Here is an 11,142-nt window from a genome sequence, read left to right as displayed (position 1 = left end):
AAAGTGACCCCCTCCTGCATAATAACTGTCACTGACATCGGGTTGACTGTGCCCAGCACCCTACCAAGTATGTTGGCCTGTCCTTCAACCCAAGCAACCACGTAGATCAGGGACTGTTTATCCACGCAAGTGAGGAAACAGGTGCAAGGGGATGGTGCCTTGCCCCCTAGGGCCTGGGGTCTCTGCTGGACCCGAGGCTGAGCCCCGAGCCTGGCCTTGCCCCCCTCCTGGCTTGTTGCGGAGGAAGAATGCACCACCACCTGGGGCCGGGAAGAGGAGGAAGGTGCGGATCGTCATCCCAGAGCGCCGGTTTGGAAGCTTGGAGTCTAAGTCCAGCACCGGTCCAGTGACTTAAGCCCCCTCCGGGCTCTCGGTTTCTCGGGAGAACAAGCGGGTCCCCGGCAGGGCAGTTGAGCGGTCCCACGGTGGGAGCGCTCGGGCGTTCCTCGCACGCGGAACCTTTAACGCGGTGGCTTGGAGGAGCGGACGGCGCGGCTGGAACGGCGGACCCGGCGGACCGGTAGGCGGGGCGGGCGGGGCGGGGCGGGAGGCGGAGGCGCCGCGTAGGCCCGGGAGGCCGGGCCGGCCGGGCTGGGAGCTCGAGTCCCATGCGCCGCCACCTCCCTCCACGATGTTCCCCTCCCGGAGAAAAGCGGCGCAGCTGCCCTGGGAGGATGGCAGGTGAGCGGCGGCGGCCGGTCCGGGCCCCGTCCTCCCGGGTGCCGATCCTCTCCGGTCCGCCCCGCGGAATCTAGGAGCCCGAGGCCGTCGCGTCCCCGTCTGCGGGGCTTCCTGAGGGTCTGTGGTTCTCCTTGTGGGTCCCTGTCTCTCTCTCTGGGTCCGGGTCGCCGTCTCTCCGTGTGGGTCTCTGTGTCTCGCGGTCTCCGTCGCTCCGCAGGTCTCCGTCCCTCCGCGGGTCTGTATTTCTCCGGTGACTTCCCCTTGTGAATTTCTGTCCCTCGCTTTGCGAGGCTCTGTCGCTCCGTGTGGGTCTCTTTGTGTCTGTGTTTCTCCACTGGCGTCTGTCTTCGTGCGGGTCTCTGACTCCATTGACCTCTCCCCATTGGATCTCTGTCTTTCTGTCTGCCCCTGGCCCCAGAGGGTCGTTCTGCCTTGTCTCTGGTCTCCCGCTTCCCCCCTTCACGTCCATGTAGCCTCAGACCCTACCCTCTCTCACGCTTCCCCAGCCTTTGCTGACCGCCCAGAAGCTTTTCCGACCAGATCGAAGCTCTGGATGCTGTGCCTGGCAGGCCCCTGCCTGGCACGTACTAGGCACTCCGCACACGTAATGCTGGTTCATTTCCGGTGCAGCTGTACTCGAGTGGGACCTGCTCCATGGGTTAGGTGTGAGCTGGATCCAGACCTTAGCTAGTGATGTTCTCCACTAAAGCAGAATCAGGGTAGGGGAGCCATTTGCCCGTCTAGATTTGGGGGGACACCGACACTTCATTCTTAAGATGTGCCCACAAAACTCTTCTCACCCAGAACACCGGATAGCGGGTCTCTGGAGACCCAGTGAATGACACCTCATTCCCTGTATGTCTCTTGAGTTTGCCAGGTGCCAAAAGATTCTGAAATATAATGGGCACAACTCTTTCGTTTGGGGGATTTTTCCGACTTGGTGTTGAAGTCGGAAGACAGGAATATAAGAGAAGGAAAGCCTGGACAGTGGAGTCAGCCCTGGGCGGCAATCCTCTTTAATAGCCATGTGACCCAGAACAGATCACTTAATCTTTCTGACCTCAGCTTTTCCATCTCTGAAACAGGGATCATAATATCTACTCTGCAGTGCTGCATGAGGATTAAAAGAGACCACATCCGTAAAGCTCTTGACACTGTGCCTGGCACAGAGGACGTGTCTAACAGGTCCCTTTGCAGTTGGGAAGTGCTGTTAACCAGAGCAGCTGATATTCAAACCTGTATCACTAAGATTTGTGTAAGGAAAGAGAGGAAAGGTAATGGAGGAGAAGTTCCATTTCCTGATCCCTTTCCATTAACCTTTGGAACATACCTGTGCTCCCAAAAAAAGTTACCCATGTCAATTCCTGCTTTGGACCCAGGGGGTTCAAAGGTCCATGCAACCAATGCAGGCTAGTGTAGCAATCGAGAGTGCTGGCTCTGGAGCCAGCCTGCCTTGATTTGAATCTGCCTTTTCTAGCCTTGGGCACAGACTGATGGAGACAAAAACCTCCTCTGGTCTGCCCCTCAGAGCAGGGTGCCCCCGCGCCTGGGAGCTGCTGGGCCTGCAGATCTGGAGTTTGCCACCAGGTGGCGCCAGGAGCTCTCAGTGTCCACTTGTCCTGAGGAATTGAGATTTGGTTCTGAATTCAGTTGCTCAGCGATTTGGGCCCTTAGAGCCCAAAGGATAGGATTGCCTATGAGAACGTGATCCTGGAAAGGGAAGCTGGACTGAAGGAACAGCCTGTGAAGTTGCACAGAGTGCCCAAGCCATGCCACACCCCCAGATAACGGTCACTGCTTCTTTTCCCAAAGGTGGGATGTTTCTTCATGTCCGTATCCCCGGTCTACATCCCACCCCCAGAAAGAGCCCCGAGGGCGAGAGAGAATCTGTAGAGGTTCCAGCCTTCCCAAGCCATTGGCAGGATTGGGCTCCGCTCCTCCCCAGCGGAGAGCCCTACCACAGGACAATGGGGGGTAAGTCAGAAGCCCTGTTTTACCTGGCCACCTCTCTGCTGTGTGTGGGACCTGGCTGCAGGGCTGCTGGCTTCCAGGTTGTGCTCTAGAGAAAGTCAGGAGCTGGTCTGGCTCTGGTGTGTGACTTAAAGCATGTCCTTGACAGCTTGAACCTTTCCTGTGACTCACCTAGCAAGCCCTCTGCTGTCTAAACCGGGGCCGCAGGCAGAAACTAATGACCTGCGGGGGAAGACAGCGAGCAGGGACACAAGTGATTACAGAGACACACGTGATTACAGATCGCTAAGAGCTCCGAGGAGGGAAGGCCCAGAGGCCATGGAGGGAGTGCTCTATCAGTTTGTGCGCATGTTGGGAGGGCCCTGTGGGCCCTGGCGTTGGAGTTGAGGGAGAGGGACCGTGCTGGCCATGACATGGGAGGTTGGCCCCAGAGGATCAGCAGCGGGTTTCCAGGCAGATAAAATAAGGAAGGGCACGGCGGACTGTGTGAGGGCTGGAGCAGGAAGGACTATGGTGAGTGGCGAAGCTCTGGGTTACCCCACGTGTGCCCTGGGTGAGTGGTAGGGAGCAACTCAGGTCGAATTTGTGCTGCCTGCCAGCTAACTGGTGACTCCTAAAGGCAATAAAGCCAAGTGTTTTGCAGATTATTGCAGGGGGAGTAGATCGAGGAAGCTTGCTTTTTCTTAGGTTGCTCAGCTCCTTTGCTATCCTCAGCAAAGGGATCAGGTGAATCCCACCTTCCTAACCTAGAGAGCAGCCTCTCCGAGCACTCCCTCAGTGTCCAGGCCATTCAGGGGCACTGGCCGCTTCTAAACCCAGCCTGGGTTCCATTCCCGGCCTGCATCTTCCTTTCCCTCTTCCGTCTCTCATCTCTTGTCGCGTGGGCTGCCCCTTGGACTGAAGCTTTGAGACTCGTTCAGTGAACTGCCACTGGCCATTTGGGCCTTGTGTTGTTTTGGGGGCAGATCCGATCTTCCCAGAGTCAACTCAAGTCTCTTCCCTGGATGGATATTGGCACCGGCCCCTGCCTTAGGGGCCTTTCTGGTGTGAGAAGCAGGATGAAGCCAAGGTTTCATCTGGGGGTGAACTGACAGGGGAGCGGCGTTGGAAGGCAGTGGATGGGATCTCTAAGGCAGGACTCCTGCCGTCAGCTCGGGCTTTGGACCTCCAGCCATTGTCCTGGGAAGGGGCAGGTACAAGGCACAAGGAGTCTCATCCCTGTCCTCCAGCAGCTCTTGGTCTGACCTGGACTCACTCACACAAAGTAAGGGGGTGTGAAGGAACTGGGGCAGTTCTGCCCCGGGGACGGAGGGCTTCCTGGAGGTGGCGTGACAGAGGCTGGGCCCAGAGCAGCGAGCAGGATTCTGATGCGAGGTAGCAGCATGAACAAAAGCATTCAAGTGTTGGCTTCTGCACTAACTCCCAGGCGCTTGGGGCAGACCGGTCCTTGTACCCAACTTCGGGGGAAGCCAGAGGAGGGGCCTGTCAGAGGGCCCCCTGCGCCACCCGCCCTCCTGACCCTGTCCCTGCTCTTGTCCCAGGTCCAGGTTGCTCCCCGGCGGCCTCCCCCGGAAGTGCTCCGTCTTCCACCTCTTCGTTGCCTGTCTCTTACTGGGCTTCCTCTCCCTGCTCTGGCTGCAGCTCAGCTGCTCCGGTGATGTGGCCCGGGCAGCCCGGGGACAAGGGCAGGAGACCCCGGGCCCACCCCGGTCCTGCCCCCCCGAGCCACCTCCTGAGCACTGGGAAGAAGACTCATCCTGGGGCCCCCACCGCCTGGCCGTGCTGGTGCCCTTCCGTGAGCGCTTTGAGGAGCTCCTGGTCTTTGTGCCCCACATGCACCGCTTCCTGAGCAGGAAGAAGATCCAGCACCACATCTACGTGCTCAACCAGGTGGACCACTTCAGGTAGGGGCAGCCTCCTGATTCAGCAGCCCCTCTCCAGGGCCTCACCTTGCCCCGGCCCCTCGGGCTCCTCCTTTTCCCACAGGAGTCCCATGCCAGGGGGGGTCTCTGGCCTGTGAAAGCCCCCCCAATCCCTGGGGAGCAGTGGCGGTGGCTGGGCGGTGGGGAGCAGAAGACCCTTCTCGCTGGTGTGACGGGAATTTGAGGGGAGAATTTGGGGCTAAGGAAGGTCCTGATCTATCTTTTTTAAAAAAGATTTGTTTATTTATTTGAGAGACAGAAAGAGTGAGCAGGTGGGAGGGGCAGAGGGAGAGAGAGAATCCCAAGCAGACTCCCCGCTGAGCGCAGAGCCTGACGTGGGGCTCGATCTTACCACCCTGAGACCACCACCTGAGCCGAAACCAAGAGTCGGACACTTAACCACCTGCGCCCCCCCTCCCAGGTGCCCCAATACCCATTTTGCAAAGATGACCACAGCTCCTGTATGAAGAATAGCTTTTACTTGGACACCAGGGGGGTGCTGGGTGGTCAGAGGTGAGGGTGTCTTGGCTCTGTGGGAGATGTGGTGGGGAGGAGCTTTCTAGTGGATTGGCTGTGGGTATTCGGGGAAGGGCGGGTCAAGACCACAGCTTCGAAGCTGCTCACTCCGCTGGAAGACAGGTCCAAAGGCTCTGGGGCCCCACCCGGCCCTTTAGGCCACAGTTGCCCCAGTTTTCACAGCCCACCCCTCCTGGTCCTCACTGTGTCTTCCCCCAGCTTGGATTCCACAGTCCCATCAGTAGCATCAGTCCCTCGGCCCATGGGCCGCAGGATGTGGCTGGAGAGGTGGCTGGTCTTCCTGGCAGTGAAGGGCCTGCCTGGAGCCCCGTGCTCCTCTGGCCTGCTGCCTCTCGGCTCCCTGATGCAGCTCTGCCCCCTTTCCTCCTCCTCAGCCTCGGCTGATGACTTTGCTTCCTGTGTGAGGAAACAGAACCAGCTGGAAGAGAGCCCGCCCCGGTGCCCACCAGCGGGGGCCCAGGCGCCCGCTGTGCCAGGAATGCCCTGTCCCAGCCCCTCTGCTCGGGCCCTGATCCCCTTCTCTCTGTGCTGCTCAAGGACGTGGCTCCAGCCACGGCTCCTTTCTCGCCCGCACCAACGGGCACTCGCAGCAGCACGCCCACTGAGATAGCGCCCATCTAAAGAAGACAAGACCCCGTGACCTCCCATCACCATTTCTCTTCTCCCCTTTGTAGCAAAACCTCCCTCTCTCCCCTCACGCTCTCTGGAACCTGCTCCGCTCTGACGTTTACCCCTGTCATGACACGGAGGCAGCTCTCGCCAATACCACCAGTAAGCCCCAGTGAGCCCCCATGAGCCCACCACCGTGCCCCAAAGCCTCCCCTCCCTGACCTCTCAACGTGGTGCTCTTAGGGCTCAGCGCCTCAGCGTCCTCTTTTCTGGCTCCAGTGACTCCCTGGGGGTTTTTGGTCGGTCTCATGGTGCTAAACCCTGCCCGTACCCTGCTGACCACCCCCCCATATTCTCCTGACCGCCAGACCACTCGTGCAACCACCTGCGTCACCCTCCTTCTGGGGGTGTCGGGCAGCCCAGGCTTAACATGATCAAAACAGCATTTCTGATTTCCCACCTGCCCCCCCCTCCCCATTTCAGGAGCTGCCCCCTCCTCGCTTCTGCTTGCTCAGGCTGGAAAGTCTCAGAATCATTGTCAACCCCTCTCTTTCCCTCACGGGGTGCATCCCGACCCTCAGAATACATCTAGAACTTGCCCCCTTCTCACCGCCCCCCTGAGCTAAATCACAACTGTCTCCTGCCTAAATGAGTGTAGGAGCCTCCCAACCCGACTGCCTGCTCCCGCCCCGATCCTCCCGTCTTTTCCCAACACCTCAACTGCTGTGACCCCATTACACACCAAGTCACAGCACATCCTGCCCCTGCTCTGAGCCCTGCGGTGGCTCTTGAGTCTTCCTGCGAGTCACAGCCCCAACCTGCCAGGGCCCCCCCCTCAACCGCATCCCTTAAGCCCTCCTCAGTCCCTCTGCTCCTGCCTCAGGCCTTGGCGGTTGCTTTCACCTCTGCTCGGAGCCCCATCCCCTCCACTCCCCTCCCCTGCCACTCTGTTACCCTGTCCCCCCATCCCCCCTGTCTGAAAGAACACCGCCCCGCCCCCCAGCGGGCTCCCCCCTCCTCGCCCTGCTGTTCTTTCCTCCGCAGGGCTCACCAGGGTCTGGCTGGGCACATACTTATTTTTCTCCCTTGTAAGCATGTCAGCTCCCAGAAGGCAGGGCTTTGATTTCTCAGTGTGGGCACTACAGTGATCCGGGCGGTTTCCGGCACATGGTGGGGGCTCGGTAGATCTGTGTGAGCTGAGCCCGGGGGGGGGGGGGGGGGGCAGCCCCCCCAGGGAAGGCGGCGTGGGGCGCCAGGCCGGGTGCTGTGGAGGACAGGCTCCTGCTCACTGTCGGGGGGAGAGTAAGCCCCCCCGCGCCCGCCTGCTCAGCCTCAGCCACCCCCCTGCGCAGGTTCAACCGCGCGGCCCTCATCAACGTGGGCTTCCTGGAGACCAGCAACAGCACGGACTACATCGCCATGCACGACGTGGACCTGCTGCCCCTCAATGAGGAGCTGGACTACGGATTCCCCGAGGCCGGGCCCTTCCACGTGGCCTCCCCGGAGCTCCACCCGCTCTACCACTACAAGACCTACGTGGGCGGCATCCTGCTGCTCTCCAAGCAGCACTACCAGCTGGTGAGGCCCAGAGCCAGGGGCGCCCGCCTGCGGGAGCCCGGGAGCAGACAGCCACGTGGGAGACTCGGTTAGGGAGCCCCGGTACCAGCTGGCTTCAGAACAGAACACGGGGGGTGGGAGGGGGGCCGGTTCCTTGGCTCTCAGACTGGACCGGTCTGGGCGGGGGGAGGGTCTGGCTTCAGGTGCGGCTGGCCCAGCCTCTCAGAGAAGGGTCCCCCGACACCATCTCCCCCGCCATCTCTCAGCTCGGCTTTCTCGGCAGAGTGGATTTATTTTCAGACATTCGAGGTGCGGGGTGCTTGGAGCTGTGCCCCCCGTCCACCTAGGCCCAGGTTCAGTGGAAGATGAAGTACCTTCCCCAGCAACCCAGACAGGAGTCCCAGAACTGTGCCTTGCTGCCTCTTGATTGGCCTGACTTGAGTCAGGGGCCCGTCCCGGAGTCAGGCGCTTGGCTGGAGGTGGAGGGGCGGGGAGGACCAAGTGGCTCAGACCTCCGTCTGCTGCACCTCTCTTCAGGCTGTGGCTGAAGCCAGCTTTATGTAAATGAAGCTCCAGGTCGGGTGACAGACAAAGGTGCTGCGGCAGAGCCCAGCTGTCCCCGTCCCCCCAGGGAGAGACCAGGGCAGAGCGTCCCGGGGAGAAGCGGGGGCATGGGGCAGGCAGAAGTCAAGCACGAGCCGGCACTTCTGCCCATCACCAGCTCCCCGGAGAGGTGCTCTCCCGCCAGCCAGACTTTTTTAAGAAACCAGTCATCTCACACGAGTTCAGGGCCCCATTAGAACAGGCAGAGGGACTGGGCCGCGGTGCTCGGCAGCGGGACCTGGGTGTCCATTCAAACCTCCACAGGGGGGGGGGGGGGGGGGTGGAGGAGCAGAGGGCCTTGGCCGACTCCCAAGTGGTAGGAGACCAGGGAGCACCCCTGGGAGGATGGGGCAAGTGACACTCCCTGTCTCTGTGTTAGTGCAACGGGATGTCCAACCGCTTCTGGGGCTGGGGCCGCGAAGACGACGAGTTCTACCGCCGCATCAAAGGGGCCGGGCTGCAGGTAATGCCCCCCCCCCAAGGACTCCCCGCCTCCTCAGCCATTGTGGCTGCCCTGAGGTTCCCTTCTCTGGCTCAGATGAGGTTCCTGGGGCTTGGAGATGGCCACCCCTGCCCTGCCCCTGATGAGCACCCCTTTCTCCTGCCAAGTGGCAGTGCAGGCCCCTGCCTGTGGCCTGTGGCCCGTGGCAGGCGGGGGTACCCCGGAAGACTAGCGATGAGGGCCAGAGCTCCGGGAGGGCGGCCTGACCCACCTTCCTTTGGCCTTCTTAGCTTTTCCGCCCCTCGGGAATCACAACTGGGTACAAGACATTTCGCCACCTGCATGACCCAGCCTGGCGGAAGAGGGACCAGAAGCGCATCGCCGCTCAAAAACAGGTGCTGACTGGTCCCCTGATTGGGGACGCATAGGTGGTGACGTGGGGAAAGCAACAGGGCCAAGCCTTACCACCAAGCTCTCCTTGGGCCCAGATGGCCCTGTCCTCCCCTGCTTGGCCCAGCGCAGTCCCCACTCTGGGGGCTGCCATGAGCACCTGGGTGCCATGGGCCAGCTGAGACCTCAGGGCCTGGGCAGGTGGGGAGCAGGGGAGGGGCTCCGCTGTAGGTGCCAACTCCCAGGCAGACCTGTGACACAGGGACCACCATCCCGCACGCTGCCATATCGGCGCATCAGCTCTCCTGCTTACTGTCGCGGTGCTGCTGGGGACAGCCACACAGCCCTGAGTACATGCCCTCTCCCCCTTCCCTTCCCAGGAGCAGTTCAAGGTAGACCGGGAGGGCGGCCTGAGCACCGTGAAGTACCGCGTGGATTCCCGCACCGCCCTGTCGGTGGGCGGGGCCCCCTGCACTGTCCTCAACATCCTGTTGGACTGTGACAAGGCCGCCACCCCCTGGTGCACATTTGGCTGAGCCAGCGGGTCAGTAAGGAAGCCCGTGCCCACAGGCCACACAGCTCCTCAGGCTCAGGACAAAGCCTCAGGACCGGGGCCCGACTCCAGTAGGATGTGGAGGGGCCCAAAGCAGCGGCTAGCAAGCCACCTGCTTGCAGCAGCCCGGCCCCCCCCGGGGCAGGCTGGAGCTGGGACAGGACACCCTTGGGCGCCCGGGACGCTGCTAGCAATGAACAGCGATGGAGAGAGGCTGGAACGCGGCTCTCACCTGGGACTGCCCACCCCCTTCCTACTTGCCCTGTCCTGCCCGCCTTGGTGCACTTAGACCTGAGGGCTTTTGGTTCCTTCCCCTGGACCGCCTCGGGCAGAAGCCAGGCGGCGGACATCGGTGGCCAGGTGATCCAGAAGGTTGGAACTGCAGAAACCGGCATGCAAGTCCCACAGGAAGGGAACCTGCGGAGGCCAGCTCCCGCTGGGTGTCAACTGTGCAGGAATGTGGGCCCCGTGTTGCCAGATCTTCTGATTTTTTCAAAAGAAACTAGAATTCTGGATTCTTACGTGAAATCGGGTACTTTTTAAACGCTAGCAACTAATTGAAACTTCAGAAAAGGGTGGTGGGCCAGACAAAACGTGTTGTGGACCACCAGTTTGTCACCTGTGACCAAGCGGAGGGAGATGGGGCAAAAGATGGCATCTCCCTTAGTGATGAGCTGGCAAGGGGTTGGGACAGGGCTGGGGACGCCAAAGCCAGGGGAAGGTCAGGTGGGAGAGAAGCCGGACGAAGGGCAAGGTTCCTGCCACCTCCTACAGCCCTCCAGGCTTCGCTGCCCTTCTGGGCAGTCTGGTCCCCCTGGGCTCTGATGGGCTCCAACTCTGGGGTGGGGGGGGGCTTCATCCTACCACACTGGGATGGACAGACGTAGATCCACAGGCCCGGACTCAAGGTAGGCAGAAGGTGCCGGCAAGGACCTGGTCGTAGCTTGGAGGTGGGAAGACCACATTTCTGAGGTGGGAGGAAGAAGACGAGAAGCAGGAGAATCCTGGGTTGTTCCCACAGCATGAGGGCAGTTTAGCACTGATCACACGATGTCCAGGAGAAGCAAAGGAGGGGAGCCATGGGAGACCATGGAATTGGGGAGTGACCTTGGAGGAATTACCTGCAAGGAAGCCTGGGGCCAATGAGAGTGGGAGGTGAGGGGCTCTGCAAGGTAGATCACTCCTTCAAGGCATCTGACTGCCAAAGATTTGGGCCAGAAGTCAGGAGAGTCTTGGGACCAGGGAAGATTGGTTTGTTTAGCAATAAACAGGACACCTGAAATGCCAGAAGAAGGGAGTGAAGTCCCAGAGTTCAGGAGGGTGGATTCAACAGCTGTGCTCCAAAAAGACTACCCCTCTGAGGATGATCTCAGGGCCGCCGTGTACCGTTGTGGGGGTTGTGCACTGCATCACCTGAGCGCAGTGTGAGTACAATGTAACTATTCAGATGTCTAACAGAGGGTCCTTGTTATCCTAAAGTGACCTCTTTCAGCAGTTCAGCTTCACTCAGCCTGGTGAGGGGCGAGCACAGGGCGATGACGGTGCAAGGGCAGGAGGGACTTGGTCAACTTGAGACCCAGGAGAGGGGAGTGAAGTGCTCGCTCCCTGTGGGCCAGTCTCTGGACAACCCTGGCTGCATCATCTTGGACTTCTATAACATGGAGGCAGAACGCCAACTTCTGGAGTTGGCGAGACTGGACATGCCATCAGAGCCCCCAGCTCGGTACTCACCTAGCACGTAGCAAGACCCACAAGAATAGGGAGCTCCCTCCTTGCCACCTGCATGGAAGGAGTAGAATGAAGCAGGACCAGCTGCCTTGGCTGGGGGAGGCCCCCTACCCCCCCCCCCCCCCCCCCCCCCCCCCCCCCCCCCCCCC

General features: G+C 60.6%; 1 protein-coding gene across 1 annotated transcript; it reads left to right on the top strand.

The window, feature by feature from the left end:
* The first annotated feature begins 555 nt into the window (after nucleotides 1-555).
* Nucleotides 556-9,935, top strand: B4GALT7 (beta-1,4-galactosyltransferase 7). Its single transcript, XM_021701768.2, has 6 exons — nucleotides 556-681; nucleotides 4,194-4,556; nucleotides 7,073-7,298; nucleotides 8,260-8,343; nucleotides 8,613-8,717; nucleotides 9,093-9,935. Exons 1-6 carry the CDS (start codon nucleotides 632-634, stop codon nucleotides 9,246-9,248), a joined length of 984 nt encoding a protein of 327 aa, XP_021557443.1. The 5' UTR covers nucleotides 556-631; the 3' UTR covers nucleotides 9,249-9,935.
* Nucleotides 9,936-11,142: the final 1,207 nt, after the last annotated feature.

This window comes from Neomonachus schauinslandi, chromosome 7 (assembly GCF_002201575.2).
Source record: "Neomonachus schauinslandi chromosome 7, ASM220157v2, whole genome shotgun sequence".
Taxonomy (NCBI): Eukaryota; Metazoa; Chordata; class Mammalia; order Carnivora; family Phocidae; genus Neomonachus; species Neomonachus schauinslandi.
This window is presented reverse-complemented; position numbering and strand designations above follow the sequence as displayed.